General features: G+C 42.0%; 2 protein-coding genes across 2 annotated transcripts; one reads left to right on the forward strand and one right to left on the reverse strand.

The window, feature by feature from the left end:
* Window positions 1-1,777: 1,777 nt before the first annotated feature.
* T265_10232 (hypothetical protein) lies at window positions 1,778-6,018 on the forward strand (the record flags this gene model as incomplete). Its single annotated transcript, XM_009176546.1, has 2 exons — window positions 1,778-2,602; window positions 5,428-6,018. The coding sequence occupies 2 exons, from the start codon at window positions 1,778-1,780 to the stop codon at window positions 5,902-5,904; spliced, it is 1,302 nt and encodes a 433-aa protein (XP_009174810.1).
* An 11,882-nt stretch (window positions 6,019-17,900) lies between these two features.
* T265_10233 (hypothetical protein) lies at window positions 17,901-19,058 on the reverse strand (the record flags this gene model as incomplete). The annotated part of the gene is made up of 1 exon (XM_009176547.1): window positions 17,901-19,058. One exon carries the CDS (start codon window positions 19,056-19,058, stop codon window positions 17,901-17,903), a length of 1,158 nt encoding a protein of 385 aa, XP_009174811.1.
* Window positions 19,059-21,106: the final 2,048 nt, after the last annotated feature.

Genomic DNA, 21,106 nt, shown 5'->3' on the forward strand with positions numbered 1-21,106 from the left:
CAATAGGATGCAACGGCTGATTTTTGAACCAAAGGAATACTGTCATCTCTTTGCAGCCGGTTGTGTACAACTTGAACAACTTTCTACAAATACTCTCAGTTGCACACAAATTTGGTTTTGACAAGAGATTCAAATGAATCCAGCTGGATGTCTCATTCGTGATGATCCGACTCAACTAAGTGGACTTAATGATAGCATAAAGTCGACGAAAACTCGGGGCCTTAGCCTGCCTGATTAGCTCAAAAAGTGCGAAACCAGTCGTGCGCTGAGGAAGAGTTTTCAGCAACCTTATGAGTAGTGTGGCGCAAATAGGCAAAGTGAACAACTGTTGTGCGATTCATATTCGGCTAAATTCCCAGGCAAATAAGGGAATGGGTTTCCAAAGCTATCAAGACCTTTGTTTCGTGAAGTGCGTACACAGCTGATTCATGTAAGTCCATGCGCTGTTCTTATAGGAGTTATGGCACCCACTACCGATAACTGTACACACCTAATGAATACAAGAAATCATGACTAATTTGTCAGCCCGCCCAGGCGCATCTTAGTTCCTTTTTATTAACTGCAGGACCCATCGATTCTACAAAAGCCATCCTTGAATTATAGCAGCAATTGTGGAAAAGTTTTCAAGTTGTACATTTACAACATTTGCTACTCTGGCGCTCACCCAATCGCCCTCCCCCATTTATTCCGTACGGCCCCAATTTTTGTTTCGATATGTATGCGGCAGTTGGTAATTTCTCTGGGGAGTATGCGGCCAAATTGGATCAAACCTATTGCGGAACGATCCGGTTTTCTGGCTACTCTAACGTTGGGAATAAACAAAGAATGGCATAGACGAAATCTATCTTGTGTACATTCGAAGCAGGGGACCTGCCTAAAAAAATACACTCACTTAAAGAATAAAATGAAAAAAAACGGTTCTGCTGTAATACTTTTTTCGGTTTCTAGCTGTCATGCTACCCGAAGAACGTACGAAGGCCCGGATACCACCAGGTCGCCCAAGCCTAGAGAGGAGCAATCGAGATGCAGAGACCAGGTTCGAACCCAAGACCGCCAGGGTTGACCACATATTTTCCTGCACCGAATCTGGAGCGGTTTATATCCGCTTACAAAACAGTTATTTATGTCCAGCGCTTTATACGTATTTTGGAGAAGTCCCCTTTTCTCTAAGGCTGTTCTCATTACTGCCCACAAATTTGCCGTTCATTCGTCTGTCCAGGACGTCCAGGGTTTTTATCAAATGAAATAAAATGAGTTGATTCTTTCTAGGTTCGGTGCGAATTATGCAAACAGCAAAATGTTTTTGAACGGTTGCAGTTTCTCATCGAGATATTCATGTTCCATAAAATTGTAGTTCTCAAATACGTCGTTCCACATGGCTTTCACAAGACGCTTGGTAGTTGTGAGGATGACATTGGCCACAAAGTGTTACAAAATTAGATTCTTCAGCCGTGGTCAACCTCTTGATCTGTAGCGGCTACTACCACAGACAATTTAGGTTTCCTGGGTCTATGTGGAGGCTGCATAAACTTTTGAAGCAAGCTGAAAACGCAGTCTTCCTGACTGTGAGATATCTCTTCAAATTCTTATCTCAATATGGACATCCAAGAGGTGCGGAAACCTTGGGGTGTAGTGGTGCTCATAAACCGCACCTGGTTTAGCCGAATGGTTGTAACGGTCTTTATATTGTAAAGGGCTAACGCTTGTTTACAATCGCAAGTGTGTTTGTTTGATGGAAGTCTTTTCTTTTCTTGACCTGACCTACAGATTAAGTGTTATGTGGCTGAACGGTACCAAACATCGCACGTTGACAAGTCCACCGACGTGGTGTTTAAATCCGTACAATTTGAAAAGTTTAAACACTGCTCCAGAATCAACCTTCTCAACACCAGATGGCTTACTTATACCGAAATATGCATTTTTCGAAATGGGGATAGTGCTTCCGCCTTGGCTGTTGCTTTCATGGCTTCAAATCAATTCTCGAATGAAACACAAACCGAGACAACTTCCACTGCCTCGAGTGCATGCATCGTCGGTCAATCCGGAAATGCCTTTGGACCTTCGAATCCATGCCACTGCTCTCTGCACACTCCCATCAAAACAGAAACTACATGAACGGTCAGATTCAAGCAGTTGCAGAACTGATGAGCAACAGGTATTGAACGAAACTGTTGGAACTGGAGTGAGACAAAACCGGGTTCACTGCGAGGCCTCGCCAACACCCTTTCAGCTTCTCAGTACCTTCTGTTCTGTAAATCAGACTAATCGACCAAGAAAGAACTATCTTCCGGATTTGTGGGTCATGGGCAAACGTGCTTTGCCCAACAGCGTACATCAGGTCGGACAATCTACTCCGAACAACTGCCCTGACCAAGAGAGGACCACGGATCATGGACACCCAAAACTAACTTCAGTCAATCGGACCACAATGTCTGGTCCGGGCAAACAACCAGTAACTAGGTGCTATCAGTGTAAACTGCACTTTCCCACACTGGTCGAACTGAATGTTCATTTTGTTTCCGAGCACGCTTGCATTCTTCGGGAGGAAATGGAACGAACTAAGTCGTGGAAGTCTCACGCAATCGAGGAGTTCTACTTTCCAGTAAGTTATTGGACTCGAAGACGCAAAGAAATAAATGTATGCTGAACTACAGTACACATTTCTCATAGATCATGAGACATTGCTCCTTCTTTTTTAACGTGGTTTTTTGGGTTTTGTTCACTGATAAAAGCGACGTCTTTACAAGTATCGTGTTGTCTAGTAAAGAACAATGGAGTCCATTTGATGACTAGCTTTGCTTATCGATCTCCTGGTTGCGTGAGAGTAAAAGTGATTTCTATTCAATGAATGATTCCACATTTCCCTCCTGGCAAACAAATGGTCAGTTCTAACCTTGAACTGTCTCAGTCTCTGTAATGTTCCTCTGCGTACATAGTCCAAACAAACGGCAAATGTGCAGAATAGCCACTTCTACTATTCACCATTTGCCTCACAGGTCAATTTGGACGGCAATGTGAACTCAGAAGACCCGGGGTCAACAACAATCCTGGATGAAGCCTAATACACGGCTCGGTATCAGCCTAGTTTTCATAGACCAAGTACACAAAGTAGGCTCACAGCTGCCCACAACCACAAAGCTCATCTAAGTGATAATGTCACTCATTAAATTCACACAGGTCTTGTCCCGGTTTAAGACATGTTGTTTTTATTATTATTTTTATTAAAGAGTTACTGAGTTCCTGCGTCTCCTCTTGGCCAAGTGAGGAAGAACTTCATCACGGCGAATCGCATTTTCCGTTAGACCTTACGTGTCAAGCTTGATAATCTTTATGGACAGCAAAGTTGAAGTCTCCCGCATATGATAATATAAACGTAGACCTTTCCTTGATATCTTTCCCTCTGAAGTGGCAGCACTTTCGCGGATGAAACTTTTTTTGACAGGTTAAGGTCTGGGGCGGACAAGGCCCCTGTTTACATGTATCTTCCCTTCGATTGGTGGCCAGACATCATTAAAACCTTCGTGGCTACTTTTGTTTGGGTGCTGTGAGAATAGATTCGGGAATTATAGCGCTTATTCCAGCTGTCCCCTATTTTAAATTGTCTATAAGGTAGCCTTTTTCGTTAAGCATTCACCTGTAACATCCTTTCGGGGCCTTGCTGCCCAGCTACCCGAAGGAATCAGGAGGGCTGGGATACTGTCAGGTTTCCCGAGCCTAGACAGGAGCAATCGAAATGCAGAGGCCGGGTTCGTACTGTGGACCTTCCGATCAGTGAGCTTGCACCTCTTAACCAATGAGCTTTCTTGGGCACCCAGACCACAGTCTCATTTTATCTAGGTACAGTGGCAAACAAAACAGCTCTTATGGGGTTGTCTCACGGAAGGTGAAAGTCACATTGTTGCTGGTATTCTTTCAGATAGAGTAGAAGAACCCGGTCGGTCAAATATGCACCAAATAGTCCAACGACCATTGCGCACAGGAAAGTAGACCATGTATTCTTACGGAAAACTGTATGTCTCAGATATCCATTCTCAATTCCACCATCGTACGATGTTATCCTCTCAAAGCAGATGGCTCACATGTGGTCAACAGTTCGAAGCACCTCAATCAGATCGCCTAGTACTCTACTTCGGCCAATGAAGAACAGTTAGCCTAAAATGTATCGCAGCAACTCAAAGATTTCATCTCAGATGATTTCCTGTTTGTTTCTAAACATGTTTGATAATACTTTAAGGAGACAATGAAAGCTTGAAACATGGACTGCAATTGCCTGTGGCACGAACAAAGTGACACGCCTGAGGGTGAAACCGTAGAACTTGCCGGACGATTTGCTCATCATCTGAGTTCCCAAGAACGCCATTCCACTAACTTTCATCTATGACGACGGTACTCGGATTGATAAATTTAGCAATCTATGGTCCTGTGCATCTGGAGTTGTCACTTTTAAGGTCTTCCGTTTTCATTCCCGTATTGTCCTGTAACAAGTCAAGACCCACAGATGCTTGATGGCTAACCAGCCAGAGCATTTTCATATCTGGTTTTTAAACAGCTCGGCTTTCTGTTTTCTGATCCCCATCAATTAGCTGTCCTTCAAAATCACTCATTTTCTCAGACCTTCGTAGTCGCTGGCTTACCATTCATATTCTTTGATCTGTAGAAATCTCTCAAGACGACTCCCTCTAATTCACTGTGTATTTAACGCTCCATAAATTAATCGTTTTTGTGCCAAACTAAATAAGCCAATATCACTTAATCACGGTGGACAGTGCAGTACAACCTAGTGTGAAACAAGCCACTGTTACACAGGCTTGGGACGGAAAAGTGCACTTTGCATTCACGGACACAAAATTAAAAGTCCAGTATACCTAAATTGGCAGCTGATCCGCCACAAGGGTTGACCCCAACTCACTGATTGTGCAGCAGTCGCAGATGGTGGGCTCACTTTCACTTGGTGACGTAGTTTCGGAATGGACTTAGCCAAATTTGAAACTCACACAATATATCATGGACCAAATTTTCAACAGGGACAAAGATAGAGCCATTGTTTGACTCATCCATCTTCTGATCTTTCTGTGAGAATATCTTACTGGGAGGATTTTGTTGGCACGATACAGTTAGATGTGGAAAGTAAAAGTTATTTATTGTGATAGATTAGTTACCCAATTTAACATTTTTTGTTTATTCTTGGCAATTTTCGACTGGTCTAAATGCTAATAAAGGAAACTACTTGCAAGGTTGCTGAAAATATTCGGCAACCTTGTGAGGAAAATATACTGCGATATCTTGAATATCGTACCAACTGAAACATGAGACGGCCTGTGTGTAGCACATTCAGTTAAGGAACATCATAAACGAGAGCTTCAGTTGAGTCTCCCGTGAAAATGCAAATGAGCGTATTTGTTGATAGTTCTCTTTTCTCCATTTCAGGATATGGAGTCTCACTCACTGGCCAGATCAATGAACACTAACGGATACCCGTGTCCTTTGTGCAACTATTGTGCTAAATGGCCCACAGAATTGCAAAAGCACATCATGGTCCACTCTAAAGAACGTCCCCATCGGTGTATCATATGCGGTCTATCCTACAAATGGAAGTGGGATTTGGGTCGTCATTTTGATAAGAGTCACCATAAATCTATGAATCCCTATAAGAAAAACGGGATAAATATCGGGAAGTCTCGGGCTTTGATCAAAAGAGAGCAAAGATACCGAAAGCCGACGAAACTGCAGACTCCTGTTTTGTGTGGACAGAACACCGGTGTGAACAATTCTTCCTTCCCACTAAATGATCATTCTACTCGGCAAGAGGGATTCGCGGGATATACGGTACCGAGGGAATGGAACTGGGTCGATGAAGAAATCCTTCAGAACCATATGCAATCCATAGAAAATTCATCTTTGTGATTGAAAGGACGCGTTCCCATTTCGTACAACCTGATATACCTAAAAAACACACGCCATTTCTTGATGTTTTGTCCTCATACATTCCCTAAACGTGGACACAGTGATAGTCCTTGCAAAGAAGAGAAACAGAGTCACCATTCCTGTAAAATTCCCCAGCACGGACATGTGGAGGAATTCATTTCTTTAATGCTCCCACTTCTTTTGTTCCACAAATTAGTTTTTGTGCTGGTATTCCCGCACGAAAATATGCACATTCTATGGATTAACTTCGTCTATGTTAAACGTAAAAGTATACATACTAACAGCTTCTGATTATTGCTTCTTTCCGTGAAACTGAGAGTTGGTTAGGTAAAGGTGTTGAATATTTTTTAACTCATCGATACTCGTTCGGTCTTAGGTACCTAAATTACACCTGAGGGTTGCGACGAAAATTCAGCCTGATAAAGTAGCTTGGACCTGCGACAAGTCACGCAAATAAGTGTGCTAGCGCACACTGCGCCTTGAAGAGCATTCACTATTGTTTGCCTTTCTTTGGGTTGTTGGTCCTTAGACGCGTGTTCCCATACCAAAATCTTCACATACTTTGGGATTCACCTCATCAGACTGGCACTGCCCTTGGCATGATCTCGAATGAGACGTTTCTCTCTTTTCTCCCATATTCTCCTGTTACTCTTTCGCATTCATCGCTTGCACTCACTTTTTATGTTTGTGACCATGCTCTTCAAAAATAAATGATAAGTAAGTAAGTAAGTAAGTAAGTAAGTAAGTAAGTAAGTAAGTAAGTAAGTAAGTAAGTAAGTAAGTAAGTAAGTAAGTAAGTAAGTAAGTAAGTAAGTAAGTAAGTAAGTAAGTAAGTAAGTAAGTAAGTAAGTAAGTAAGTAAGTAAGTAAGTAAGTAAGTAAGTAAGTAAGTAAGTAAGTAAGTAAGTAAGTAAGTAAGTAAGTAAGTAAGTAAGTAAGTAAGTAAGTAAGTAAGTAAGTAAGTAAGTAAGTAAGTAAGTAAGTAAGTAAGTAAGTAAGTAAGTAAGTAAGTAAGTAAGTAAGTAAGTAAGTAAGTAAGTAAGTAAGTAAGTAAGTAAGTAAGTAAGTAAGTAAGTAAGTAAGTAAGTAAGTAAGTAAGTAAGTAAGTAAGTAAGTAAGTAAGTAAGTAAGTAAGTAAGTAAGTAAGTAAGTAAGTAAGTAAGTAAGTAAGTAAGTAAGTAAGTAAGTAAGTAAGTAAGTAAGTAAGTAAGTAAGAGTAAGTAAGTGAGTAAGTAAGTAAGTAAGTAAGTAAGTGAGTAAGTAAGTAAGTAAGTAAGTAAGTGAGTAAGTAAGTAAGTAAGTAAGTAAGTGAGTAAGTAAGTAAGTAAGTAAGTAAGTGAGTAAGTAAGTAAGTAAGTAAGTAAGTGAGTAAGTAAGTAAGTAAGTAAGTAAGTGAGTAAGTAAGTAAGTAAGTAAGTAAGTGAGTAAGTAAGTAAGTAAGTAAGTAAGTGAGTAAGTAAGTAAGTAAGTAAGTAAGTGAGTAAGTAAGTAAGTAAGTAAGTAAGTGAGTAAGTAAGTAAGTAAGTAAGTAAGTGAGTAAGTAAGTAAGTAAGTAAGTAAGTGAGTAAGTAAGTAAGTAAGTAAGTAAGTGAGTAAGTAAGTAAGTAAGTAAGTAAGTGAGTAAGTAAGTAAGTAAGTAAGTAAGTGAGTAAGTAAGTAAGTAAGTAAGTAAGTGAGTAAGTAAGTAAGTAAGTAAGTAAGTGAGTAAGTAAGTAAGTAAGTAAGTAAGTGAGTAAGTAAGTAAGTAAGTAAGTAAGTGAGTAAGTAAGTAAGTAAGTAAGTAAGTTAGTTAGTTAGTTAGTAAATGGGTAAGTAGGTAAGTTGGTAAGTAGGTTATCCCAAATTGAAACAATCGAACGGATGGCTTTGATATTGGCTAGTCTTTTTTCTGGGAGTTGGACTGTCGTTGAATTTTCCCCGTCCAAGGAAAGCAGCTTCAACTTCAGAGTCAACAACGTTTGCTTTACATTCTTTGTCAGCTGGAGCTCACCGCGCAATGCTGCGCTGAAACCATACACCCATAATGTTCAACACTGCTTATTGTTTAGTCAGTTTTAATATGGGTCAAACCATGTTCCATTTTCCTTTCGAATGTAGTCCCAAGAATATATCTTCGATTGCGACCACAGATTGTCCGTTAATATTCCGGAACCAATTCCACTCTACGGCAGATGGTGGAAGGACTACGAAAGGGGAACTTTCTTGATTCGACCGCACTTGGGCCCTCCAAATGGTGACACTTGGTGATATTCACTGACCTATACAGGTCGGTTACAAAAGTTTGACATTCACACGAGTGATTCTAATGAAGAGAGCCTTTGAGGCCTATCAATAGCACCTTCATACCCTCATCATCTATCCAAACGATGAGAAGCGTTGTCACGGGGTGCACGGTAGGTGACGGTAATTCTCGTGGATATCCGATATCTCTGTCGTTGTTTCCATTCTGTCATAGTCTTGGAGTGGTTGAGAAACTGAACTTCTCGTGGATGAAATTCTGACCGGTGTCTATTTCGTCATGTTATACGAGTTATACGAGTTTTCTGTCACCGGTTACTTCGTTCACCGATTTGCTTACATTAACGTGTCCTCTGTGGTCGTGGTCAAACTGAGCCGTGTGTAGAGATGCAGAGCCAAACTCACTGCGTGTACGTCTGATCCAGAATGCGATCCTTGTTTGCCGTTTCTCCGGGTTCTTTACAGTTAATCACGTTGTAATTTAAAAGCCCCTTTTTTTCTAGCTCTATGGACCCCTTAGAGAACCATTTGACGACATAAATTACCACCTGACTAACTAAAAACCACAAAACTGGGACAATCTAAAGTGTAACAGTTCCAAAATAGGCAATTTCGACTTGCTCTAATGTCCCTCATCGGGGGGACTGCCTGAAGGGACCTAAGAAAAATTGCCTTCCCTCAATGAAATTCCCTCTGCAGAGGTATCAAGTTGAGATGAGAAAAACATAGTTTTTCTTTTCCACCTGGACACACGTCCTGTGGTCTACGAGAGCGGGTCACTTGGACAGAACAAGACTAAAACAGCATCTTTTTATTACCGAATGCATTCCATAGAATACAGCCATTCATAAAGTACTCACAAGAACATAATAACTGTAATAATTCCCTCTCAGTTATGGTTGTATCCTTGGAAGAAGCATCAACAGACGGGCCAACAAAAAGCAACCAAGTTATTGATTTTCAAAGTTTTCAGAGTTAAAATGTCTAACTACACTGCTAAACTAAGATAATCCTGGCTGAACAAATGAGCTTATTTTTCCGCCATCGAAATGAACGTCTACAGTAGCACCACACTTTTTAGGAGTCAGTCAATGCTTCCTGTTTCCTTTTACAATGTTTTTAAGTTTTCGGAATCGAAACATGGTGAAATTTATCTCCGCCAAACTGCCGCACAACCATCGGACCAAAATGGTGGTCAGTTCTCGTTTGTTCGAATGTTTCAAACATCAACGGCTTAATACAAATTGTGATCGGTTGGCCAACTGTACCAGTCCGGCCTATTAGAAGTTCATGATAGATGACCATACGTGGATAGTGCTCTCTACAGCGCTCTTCTTCTTGAAGTAGAGTTTATCCATTGTCCCCGTCAGAGGCCGCTATAGGGCGACTTCTCCGCAGTCATCCCTCTGTTGTGGCTGCTGTGATCCCTCCTTCAAAACCGTTGTAGATGGCCTTCCTGGTGGCAAGTGATAACTTGAGTTAGGTCGTACTGTTTGTTCTTGATAGCAAGAAATACCGGTCTCATTATCCTTGGTTCCTTCTCGATTTTCTGTTAGTCACTTCATAGTTGAACACCAAAGCGAACGTATAGGGCTATGAACACTCAGGTGCAAATCGGTGTTAACGTTTAGAACTCAACAAGGGGTGGTGTGCGTGTGGTAAAATCAGTTGAAGAGTAGTTTCACTCGGATCCCTTGTGAGAATCAAATCAGATTTCACTGTATGCGTTTCATTTGGTGTTTAAGTAAAAAGTGTCTAGACGAAACGAACTTCTCGGAAAGTTTTCAGGAAACCTACTAAACACTTATTTGTGCCATTCCAAGAATGGTTTAATTTCTAATTCAACTCTAAGGCTAGCTCGACCCATTTTTGGATTCTATCATGGGATTTTTCCGGGAATTTTATTCTGTTCAAATTCACCCCACTCTCGTTTGAACGGTCGTCCTTTTTGGATTTTTCAAAGTAATGTCGCCTTTACGTCCTTATAAGTCCAGTTAGTGTGCTTACCCTCAAATATCACCAAGGTGTTTAAATTCGCATGTTTTTTGGATGTTTAACTATGTTGCCGGATTATGTGTTCATTGGTCCATAGTTGATTACCAGTCGTTGTAACTAAGTGTTGCTCCCTTTTTGGTGCCTTTGTCCCGGAAAAGGATTCGTCAACCAGGAACATAACAACTTTACTGTGAGCAAGTGAGTGCTCAATTTATAAGGCGTCTCGTGGTATTTAAAACGCACTTTTGACCTTGATCCAGGCTGTCTAACCATCGTTGACCGCTCGTCGGTAAAATGCCTGAACACCCATTGTCGTCAGCAGCGCTCAGTATTCGCACAACGGAATTGAATTTTCGAAAGCTGTGACGTGCCACTGGTTTGTTAAAAGAGACAGCCAACTGACTTCAGAGTACGAGTCTAAACATTTGAGCCTCATCTGGGCATCCCGGAGTCTCAGCGATGCTAGAAAATTATTCCGCCAGACTTTTCCCGGCATAGGTAAATTTCCTCAGTGGATAATGAAATTCGGTGACCTGTGAAAATATGAGAGTAGATTAGAATGACTTTTGGTGTGAGCACATAAGCAACAAAATGCAACGTTTTCGTGGCAAAAGTTTTATTCCAGTTGCAAAGATTTTGCAGCTAAGAGCATTGTGCGCCCAATGGGCTTCGTCGTCGACGCTAAAGTTCGATCGGGCGTTTTGAAAATGTTTTCAAGAATCTGGCCTCCCTGACTCCTGTAAATTACGGATGGCCTCGCCGCTGAATCTAACCGATAGGTGTCTGCCGTATGTGGAAATCTGCCATCATACACGAGCGACTTGGACTAGATTCGACGTTTAGTCAGGACACTCAAGTCCCGTCGACTCACCTCGTGAAAATGCTCCAAGTTCCGATGAAATCTGTTTTCATGCTCAATGGTTTTAGCAGTTTCCGATGCTTGAAAAATATACCTCCTAGTGATGTGATATTGAACCAGGAGTTGTAGTTGGACACCGGGATGATAATTCCATATTGATCTGAGCTAAAACTATCGGTCGCAGCATATTATACGCTCACTAGCCTGAAAGGGCACAAAAATCCATCACCAAAAAGGTATAATAACGGTGAAGCGGCTGTTGAAATATTTAATGAACTTACAGCGCGCACCCATATGCACACCAGAAGTTCAACGTCTCCTAGTAATTCTTTACTAATTGTTTTATATTCAAGTCTGATCCTTTTGACGGGGATATTCGGGAACTGTCTTACTAACCAAAGTCTTAATACTCATATTAAATCAAGTTTTTCACCCAGCCCATTTACACATCCTGATAGTGAATACGTTTGCTGTTTAATCAAATTGGGCGAGATGACCAAAGTGGTTAGAGCGCGAATTTACTGACCGGAAGGTCCGTGGTTCGAATCCGCCCTCTGCCTCTCGATTTACTCTGTCTAGGTTTGGGCAACCTGGCAGTATCCCAGCCCTCGTGCTTCCTTCGGGTGGCATGGCAGTTAGGGACCGAAGGGGTGCTACAGCTGAACGATTTTTTTCACAGTTGTATGCAAATTATCCTGTTTTGAACACTTCTCATTTCCTAGTGCGGTGTTTTCTGTCCAAATCGAAATGAAGAAACGGTGAACTCGAGTTTCGCTTTCAGTCGGGCATCGGGATTTAAACTCCGCACCACGCGCACCACGCGTGCATAACGAAAGGATATTGCCACTTTTGAGATGGAGAGTATTTGTACACTTTGCAAATGTGCTTTGGATTGCATGGTATCTTGTAAGACCGCCCAATAACTGTCCTGACTGTGCAAAAGATCAACCTCTCATTCAAGAGTTTCTGATTAGCCACAGACGCTTGAGACGTGCTGGATGACTTAGTTCGATCGCTTGTGAGTAACTCGGACATTTGTGTTAGGTGGGACAATTGCCTGATGTGGACGCCAGCCCTAAGAAACCGGGATAACTCAACTACTGGTCGACGGAAAACTTCAACTAATCGCTTGTTTAGTGCCACCTTGTTCCTGGGCGGAAAATAATCATGAAATTTCGCAATGGCCCGAAACAGACCAAGAGAAGTAATAAGCACATAAACATGAATCTGTTAGAGGCGCATATTTCAAGGTCAAACTCATGAAGAGGCATATAATCAAACAGTCTGGAGTACCATTGATTTCCAGGTTCAGTCAGTTATTCCAATGTAGAAGCAATTTAAATCATTACGGCCCATTGAATAGGAACGTGGAATAAATAGACTTTTAAAGATGGTCTTCTTGTGAGATAGTTCACACTTCCAAATGCTCAATCTAGAGAGAATGCAAGCTACTGGCAAGATGTTCGTTAGAGCGTGCGAATGAAGTAAGGACCCAAAAATTTGAATTTGGAAATTTACTCAAATGTGGTTTTTAGCTAGATATTCGTACTGTGTGGTTCGAAATCCTTTGCTATCGCCAAAATCTGTAGTCAACCTCACCATGTGCACTAATTCGTTTTATTTTGTTAAACAAGCTGGTAGGATATGCCCAATCACTGCACACCCGGTAAAGTAAAGACCAATCACAATGGTTCTTGAGGGAAATGGTCAAAAACTTAACAAGCTGAAGAGGGTAATGAAAACCGAATATGTGCGCGAATTCAGTTGTACTGCAATATGGCATGAGCGGTTCTTCCTTGATTCTGGGTTAACTATGAGATCGATAAAACCCTTGGAAACTCTATCGTCGGTTGCGTTCCGAGACAGCTTAGACCTAGTCCGCTAAGATAGCACCATAAATTGAACGAAGTTTTTCACTAACATCTACTACAATTCGAAAGCACATTCATCCAATTTAGTGATCAGATACGAGATATCACTGATTGCACCTCAGAAGTAAAGCTTCCTGAAGAGCTTAAAAACAGCAAAATCGATAATGATATGCCTAGGTATTTCTGTCGACTTTTTAATAATGTATGATAGAATAGAAGTAGTTTTATGTGTTGAATATCGAACAGTTCAAAGCTGAGGTTCATAGCGCCCATTAAAAAATACCCTAAGTGAGCTATTCATCTGCGTCTTTTTTTTATTCTCCCCTTTCGAAAACTTTGATTCACAAATAAGTTTGTAACCCAAAACTGACTTTTACTGATCAATTTTGAGCAGAAGACAATTTAACTGGTAATTCGGCTATCACAGCCATCGATCTAAACCCGAAAAGATATCAGCAAAAATTTGATGGGACAGAAAAATCTCAGTGGTCACTGAAGGAGATTCTAGTAGTACAGTATAACATCTTAATGTAGAACAAAAGTTCGTTTTTCTCTCCGTAACGTAAAACTCAGAAAGAGACCAACCACGCTTTAGACGAGACCAACCTTGGCAGGTCATATTGCATGAAATTCTATACTGCGCCTGTTATGTACTGAAACGGCCTATTAGTTTTCACAGTATATATACTACTTAAGTTGACTTGTGTCATCTTCAAGTTCATATGAAACGACAAGCTAAACACTCCCTGGGTAGTGTGCAAAGTTTTATCGGTTCAAGGCCACAGGCTAAAAAGCCCTTAAAACACCTCAGTCTCACATAGGATCATTCCTAGATTTCCGTTATGACACCCCGAATTCCGTACTGGGTCGTTTTGTGAATTTTGTTGAGACGACATAAGGTGTATCCTTGAGTTTATTGAACGGCAGCCCAACTTCTGGGAAAATCCTGTATAGGCCGTAGGCTTTATGCCTAAAACAAAACCGTCCTGAATCGACTCCGCGGCTTCTTGTCCCCTCTTCAAAGCACCGCTGCCCCATTCGAACTTTATCAACGAATGTCCGGTCTCGATTGCTTCATAATTATTGTCGGACGCAACTATGGGAAACTGCTGTCCACTGAGTACTTCAGCTTTCAAGTATATATTCGGGGTTTGCCACGTTTATTAGTTTTTACATTGCGAGCAAAGTCAGGTAACCGTGCACGATGGCAGCGAATGCGCGATGGCATAATATTTTGAAATTTCCTCGAATCATTCTCTTCTCAAAGGTACGAAATAACATATGGAAGCATGACTTTCTTGGCCCACGCAAGACACATTTGTGGAAGACGCAGTGGACACGCGAACAATTGGCGTTCACATAATTGCAGTTTCCGGATAAAGTTTTGTTAGGTAAAAGAGGCCTGGGGATGTATGTAGTTTAAAAGGCGAAATTCCTAGTCATTTCAACGGGTAACATTATTCTAGGGTACTTTCAGCTAACTAAGCCTGAGCTTCATCAAACTCAATGGAGATGCGATTTATTCGGAATTCAACTGTATCAGGCGCTAGTCGTAGAGGACTAAGCGGTGTAAGAATAACACTTTCCACCATTGTCCCATACGAGCAAAAAGCTGTTTAACGAGTGAATCTTCTGAGAAATATCCATTCTAAGGTGCCTGTACTTCATCGTCAAGATAAACATGTTTACAGACATGAAGCTATTATGAGGAGAAAGAACACCGGGTTTTATTGTAACTTGTCCTACATCCCAGTCGGAGTTGGCCGGTGAACAAGTGTATCTCGTGTATCACCTGTGCTGGATAGTTTTGCCACTGTCTCTCCCCACCCGGATGTCTTGTGAGCATCCGCACGTGTCCGTTTGTCACTAATTGCTCAGTCAGGCTTTCGAAGCTTGGACACAAAAAAGGCGACCTTTTTTGTTTGAACCACTGGCGTGCGTTGCGTTTTGTTTTCATCCGTTCATTCATTAAAGATGTGTGTGCGCACCATTATTGTGCTTACATTCATGACGAGTATATGGTTGAACTAATCCCTCAAAGCCCTGTAACCAATCCCACGCGGTCAACTGATGCGGAAAAACGGACAACAGCAGGTTCACTTCACACAATCTGTAAGCACGCGAAACAATCTGAGCGTTGGACTGTAGTGATTTCCACAGTGGTTTATTCTACAACGCACATCCAGTCAAAGATGGGCGAGGGAAGGCATGGTCAGACCGCACGCACACCAACCGTGGATCATATCTTCCGCACCGTATCCAGGCCAAACACCGCCCCTCCCACAACCATAATGTTAACCTATCACTTGTGGGTCGGTATACCCACAAGTCCATCTCATCTCCCAGGGTTAAGAACAAACACACCAGCAGGGGAAGCTGTGACTACAAGCGATCAGGTCAACCGACAGAAAACCTGAAGAGCTGTGACTACAAGCGATCAGGTCAACCGATGGAGAAAAACTGAAGGGATGAAAAGTGGAGGCAAGCAAGTGAGGAGTCAGTGTAATGCGTACTCAACGAACCAGTCACCCTCACTAACATTGGAAAGATGACCCCTTGCGGGGGACAGTTCAAGCGGTCTTAGTTTAATCAGTACTATTTTTCAGCTATTCGGGACATTTCACCAAATTCCTTAAATTACAATAGTGATACAGTGAGTTACTGAATCCAAAGGCCTTCTCAATAAACTGCTATTCAGTGCTACTGTTTTTCATCCACGTCATTGGCGGAAATGATGCTACCACATACGGAAAGCGGCCGTATGCACCAGCACACACACCGGGCTAACAACACCTTCGTGACCCTATTATACACGCAATTGTGCATTTAACGTTTCAAACCTACTCCTTCCCTCAGTATAACCATAAGAAATGTCCCTGAAAATTGGAGCATTTCTCTGGGGAATTAGAAATGGTATATTTTCCACATCACATCCGTTTTATTCATAGTGTTGGTGCGGATATAAGGTTGCAGGATACTGGCGGTGCACCGTACATACAAAGTGTGCTCATGAAAGTGCTGGCGGGTGGTAAAGTAGGACAGACAGATGCTTACAGTTAGACAGTGCCAAGTGATAAAGATCATGAAAACCAGATGAAACGGTTCAGTGCGCTTTGTACTTATGGTGCTGGTTGGTGAGTCCTGTTGAGTAAGATCTCCCCGGCAGAAGAAAATTACGGGTTTTTTTAACAGGATAGGAAACTTATCTTTGAAAACTATCTGACGACGCGTTTGCAGGCGGAGCCTGGCAACTGAGCAGACTCGGTTATGGGTTGATCACCGACATTAGGGAATTAGCTGCGCTACTGCTCTAGGGGTCTACCATAGTGTGTGTTGAGCCACGTGGTCTGATAGACTCTGGTTTGTTTTTCCGATGTGAAGAGCTGCGCATCTGCGGCGAGACTGATGCACCATAGGCACAGTGATCAGTTAGTCAACGATATCAAGCGAATCGAATGCAACCTTGAGTGAAAGTCTACGACAGTGCATTACTGCACATGAATCAAACTATCAGAGGAATCCTCCTTCAGCGGTGCCAGCGTAGTTTATCCGGTTCGCTTGTCTCTGTATCGGCAAGACAGACCGGTGCCTATCACAATGTGCATGCTTCCCAGCATTATCCTATACCAAAGCTCGAATCCTGACCCAGTTCTCAACATGATTGAAACAGCCATTAGACATGATTTGATTCACTTTACCAGTTCAGTTTAACGAGGAGGGAGAAGCGTATATCGAAGCGTGGGTACGAAAACCCAAACTAAAGTCATTTAGACCACTCCACACGGAACTGTTCGAATGGCTTCATGAAATTCACCATATAGGATCTAACCAGTCCAAGCTGAATGCGTTAATGGCACTTATCACCTGGTGTGTCAGAACCGTACCTTTAGACCGTAACCCTTTAGATGACTTTCATGAACGGTAGCGCGTATACCTTAAAGCGGCTTACAAAGGTTAAAAATTTGCTGCAAAAGAATACAGTATCGCCGTCATCGCACCGCTGATTACGTTGGCGGCACTGTAGGTGACCTTCTCAGTACCTTATACATTGCACAAAGCTCTTGCGTACTTGCCTGCTATCATCGACTCGTCGGATTGTTAAGACCTACTCAGTCACACTATCGTTCCGTACCGTGGTGCTGTATCTGCATTTGGACAACTTCACCAACACCTTGCACAAAAACTTGGATGCGAAAACTTGGATGTGAAAAGCTCAACTAACATTGATGTCGAAGTCTGCTGACGGCTTGAGCACTCAGATTGGAAGTTGAGTGAATTGTTAATAAAATGTGGCATCGTTATCCCGTAGTTGTCTTTTGTTTTTTATGTGTGGTCGCTCATTCAAAAATGTGAAAAATATAGCTCGGCATCGCCTGGGACATGCAGGGCTAAAGTGAGTCCATTAACTCTGGTAGCCTAAGTACCAGAGAGTTTCTACAAAAGCTAAATGTACTTTAAGAATTACAGAAAGCATAGGTGTTTCTTGCTTGCTTGTTGATTCGCATTCAAGACGGTCTAAATGGCATCGAAGGTCTGCTGAAATTCGCGTACACAGCAAAATTTAAAAGCGGAAGTGAGCAACATTTGTTTTATTTCTGCGTTTTTGCAAAAACCACAAATTATCCACAAAATAAAGCACAACATTTGGGGCCAAACATGGTGTTTAGTGTTGCTAGAATATGCGGTAAAATTCGACTGTGTTGCCTTTGAGTGACGGTGAGTTTCCTGACCAGGAAACAACTTTTGCGAAACTCCCTTTTCTCTACTTACTGACACCCACATTTGTGAGGAAACTAGTTGGACATCACTGAACAGTATCATATCAATCCAGGCCTGAAAGTAAAGATGGGATATACGGTTTATTATTATATCATTTCTTCCTTCCAGATACATGGGTAAGTAACGGACCAGCTGGGCACGAGGAGGATAAAAGTTATCAAACATGATTGTAATTTCGACGGGCATATTTTTTGTTCATTTTGCACTCGGAAAATGCTTTCCACAAGAACCAAGTTACTGGCAGTATTTGCCACATTTGAGCAGTTCCCAGGCCTCCGACTGATTGGCCTTCCCGCCACTAGGGAATAGTATGGCACGCTCGTATGTTTGCGCATCTTGAGGTATTCGATTATGTGCGTAAATGTCCGAGAAGTGTGCGGGTAGGATAAAGAGTTTGCGCAGAACGTGGGCAAAGAACAGATCTGGGTGTGTATCGAGCTGAGTGAAGCGCATGGTCAAGTATATGCGAGCGGCTAGCACGGAACTAACAAGCATACCAGAGGTCGCCACAAATGTTGGATAACGCTTATCCGGTGCAGATCGATTCCCGTTAAAGTATAGGAAAGAGTCCACGTTGCGGGCAAAAGGCTCATACCAGACCGAACCCACCACAACTCGCTGTCGCATGGCTTCACTGACTGACAAAAGGAAGCTAACCGTGTTGAAGGGATTCACGAACTGGTCGTCATTCACAAACATGAGCCATTTTGCTTGGGGACAGTAGGCTAAAGTCCAGCGAAAACCAAGCAACAATTTGTAGGAGGTGGAATTTTCATGAGTAACTACAAATTTTTGTTGTACTATGTCACTGTAAATATCCCCTTCTTCCACTGCGCTTTGGTCTGTAGAAGCTGTTGGGGGTAATGTGTCCAACAGAAACAGGTGTTTAACTTTTGCACCCAACCAGCAAGCTGCGTTGGCCCAAAACCGGCGTATGGTATCACGCCGTTCATAGTTGGTCACATTTGAACTGATCAAAAGCAGCAAGTCAACAGGCTGATTAGGCAGACAGAGTCCAGGTGCGTTGATCAGCAACGGAAAGTCATGGTTCGTACATGGATTAACGGAAGGCTTTCGACCTTCACTGATGCGACACATTTGTTCGAAAATATTGATATTCATTGGCGTTGGCAGATAGTCGGACTGCACAAAGGGCGGTCGATCCGGAATGTTATGGTCATTTTTGTCCTCCATTTGTTCATCTTGATCAGTTTGGCAGTATTCTTCGTGAACAGTCTGAGCAGAACGTACCCCATGCAACTGACCAAGTGCAAGCCACTCTCTCTTATGAGGGTCCGTGCTCAAAGGACCAGCTACAAGCATCAGGACCAAACTGAAAAACAAGCCAAATAGGCATATACGAAGTGGGTTTACCCTATCGAGATGTGTCATCCTAAAAGAGAGGAAAACAAAGAGTTAATTTTCTTTAGTTAGGCCGACACTTTTCACTTTCAATGAGGGACCATTTCATTATTTGCTTTGAAAAAAGAATAAAGAGAGGCATATCAATATGAAGGGTAGAAGTCAGCCACAATTGATTTGGCTGAACTCGAAATTTTCGGCCGTCGTAGCTCATGGCTATATCAAATGGTTGCAGTACCGAAAAGCTGAATGTTACAAACTTTGCTTTCTTTTGAGAACACCAGCATTTCGTGCCCGAACAAGTGACCGTTGAGGGAAGCTTTCTGTTTGTCCATCGACCCAAAATGAAATACTCCACAGTGTGTTTAAAGCGCCGAATAAATGATACTGTTTGTGTAAATAATGGGTAGGACCTAACCGGCGAGCTTTTCCAGGTAACTTGAAACTCCTACTTCACATTCACTAGAAAGTGCTTAGTTAAGTGTCTTACTGTTGCATGCCACTAGCGCACACACTGAAAGATGACTTTTGGAAGCTACAAAAGATTAATGAGTAGAGTCCTCATCGTCTCCCTATGGAAGGACGAAAAACAACAGAAAGAACTTTCGGGTACTCATTGACTGTTTGATGGTTACCTAAGGAAAATTAACGCTCCATATCAATCACTGTAAGCTGATAGAATCCATGCTGTTGAATGTCACAAAAATGGAAGGGAAACAAGCTGACAGCCAACAGTTGTAAGGTGCTTCCATAGAGTTGATTGTAGCACTGTTCGCACGTTTGATTGGTTTGAGATGGTTAGGCTTAAGGCATGATCGGTACCAAAAAGCAAGCAAGTCTGTATGCAGTCGTTGCATTTTATTACTGAGAGCTCTACAGGCCAAGAGCAGTTTTGCCTGGCGATTGCGGTAGGATTAACAGGAACGAGCGACAGCCAAATATGGAGTCAGGCACTGTCGTTACTCAAACCGTCTTCAGCATGCAACCAATGGAATTAAGTCGCTATCGCACAAAATTAATCCTCGGTTATAATTACACAACATAACCGCGGTCAAAGCACACGTTGCTATCCTTTACAAGAAGCCGAGGGTGAAGAGACAACTGATGATAAGGTAAAGGCGTACTCGTAGTTCACAGAGCCATAACAAGCATAGTTTGTTAAGGCGGAAAAAGCTGACTTAATTTTTCAGTGGCTCTTGTAACACAAGAACCTGACATTTCCATTTTTGTAAGGGATTGAATTTCATTGTCCTCACCTTGCTGGAACGCCACAAAATTTGAGGATGCTGGGTAATAAGACCGCGATGATGAATTGGAAAATGCACCTTTCATTAGCTAAGGTCAAAGATGATGATAACTTGACGAAAAATTATCTGCCCAGTGAGCACTGAACTCAATAGAATATGTTTTGGGATATAAGTAACATACAAAAAGTCACTTGCCTAAAAATTTATTATTTACCTCATTCAACACATTGAAAACAATTTGTATGTTTTGGGAATCACTTCTCTCCTGAGAGTCAGTGACTCTTGATAGTTCTGAGATATATGTTAATGAGGCAAAGATTACTTTACTCTTTCTGAACCACCAAAGAAATTTACATTGCAGTTTCCGCCTGCAAGAAAAAATCATGCTTCTGCACTGTTCTGCACGACTGTATGAGGTCCTATTCATTTACGACGTTACAAAACTGTGAAACTGTTTTTGAATTTTACGTTTACCTCATTTTGTAAAAATTACCAAAGCTCCTTAAATCACATCAGTTAATAAATAGTTCAGAAGGAGTATAATTTTCCAAGATGAATGAAAATTTCTGGGAAGCCGTCATTCAAGGACGTGATCACGTGGTGTGGTTCCCTTAAGTGAAAGATTAACGGCATTATATCTTGTCCAAGTAAGAGTTCAGCCGGTTGTGACCAACCGCTTGTGTTCAACCCATGGTCAGATCTTTGGTTCAAAACTCTGAGTTTTGTGAGATGCGCACTGTTGATAATTTCCAGCACGAATGAAGCGGTTGCATAGCATTTTAAAATTTCTAGCAGTGGCTGGCTTCACTAAAAGAGCGAAGTCTCTATCGA

Source organism: Opisthorchis viverrini, assembly GCF_000715545.1.
Source record: "Opisthorchis viverrini unplaced genomic scaffold opera_v5_344, whole genome shotgun sequence".
Lineage (NCBI taxonomy): Eukaryota > Metazoa > Platyhelminthes > Trematoda > Opisthorchiida > Opisthorchiidae > Opisthorchis > Opisthorchis viverrini.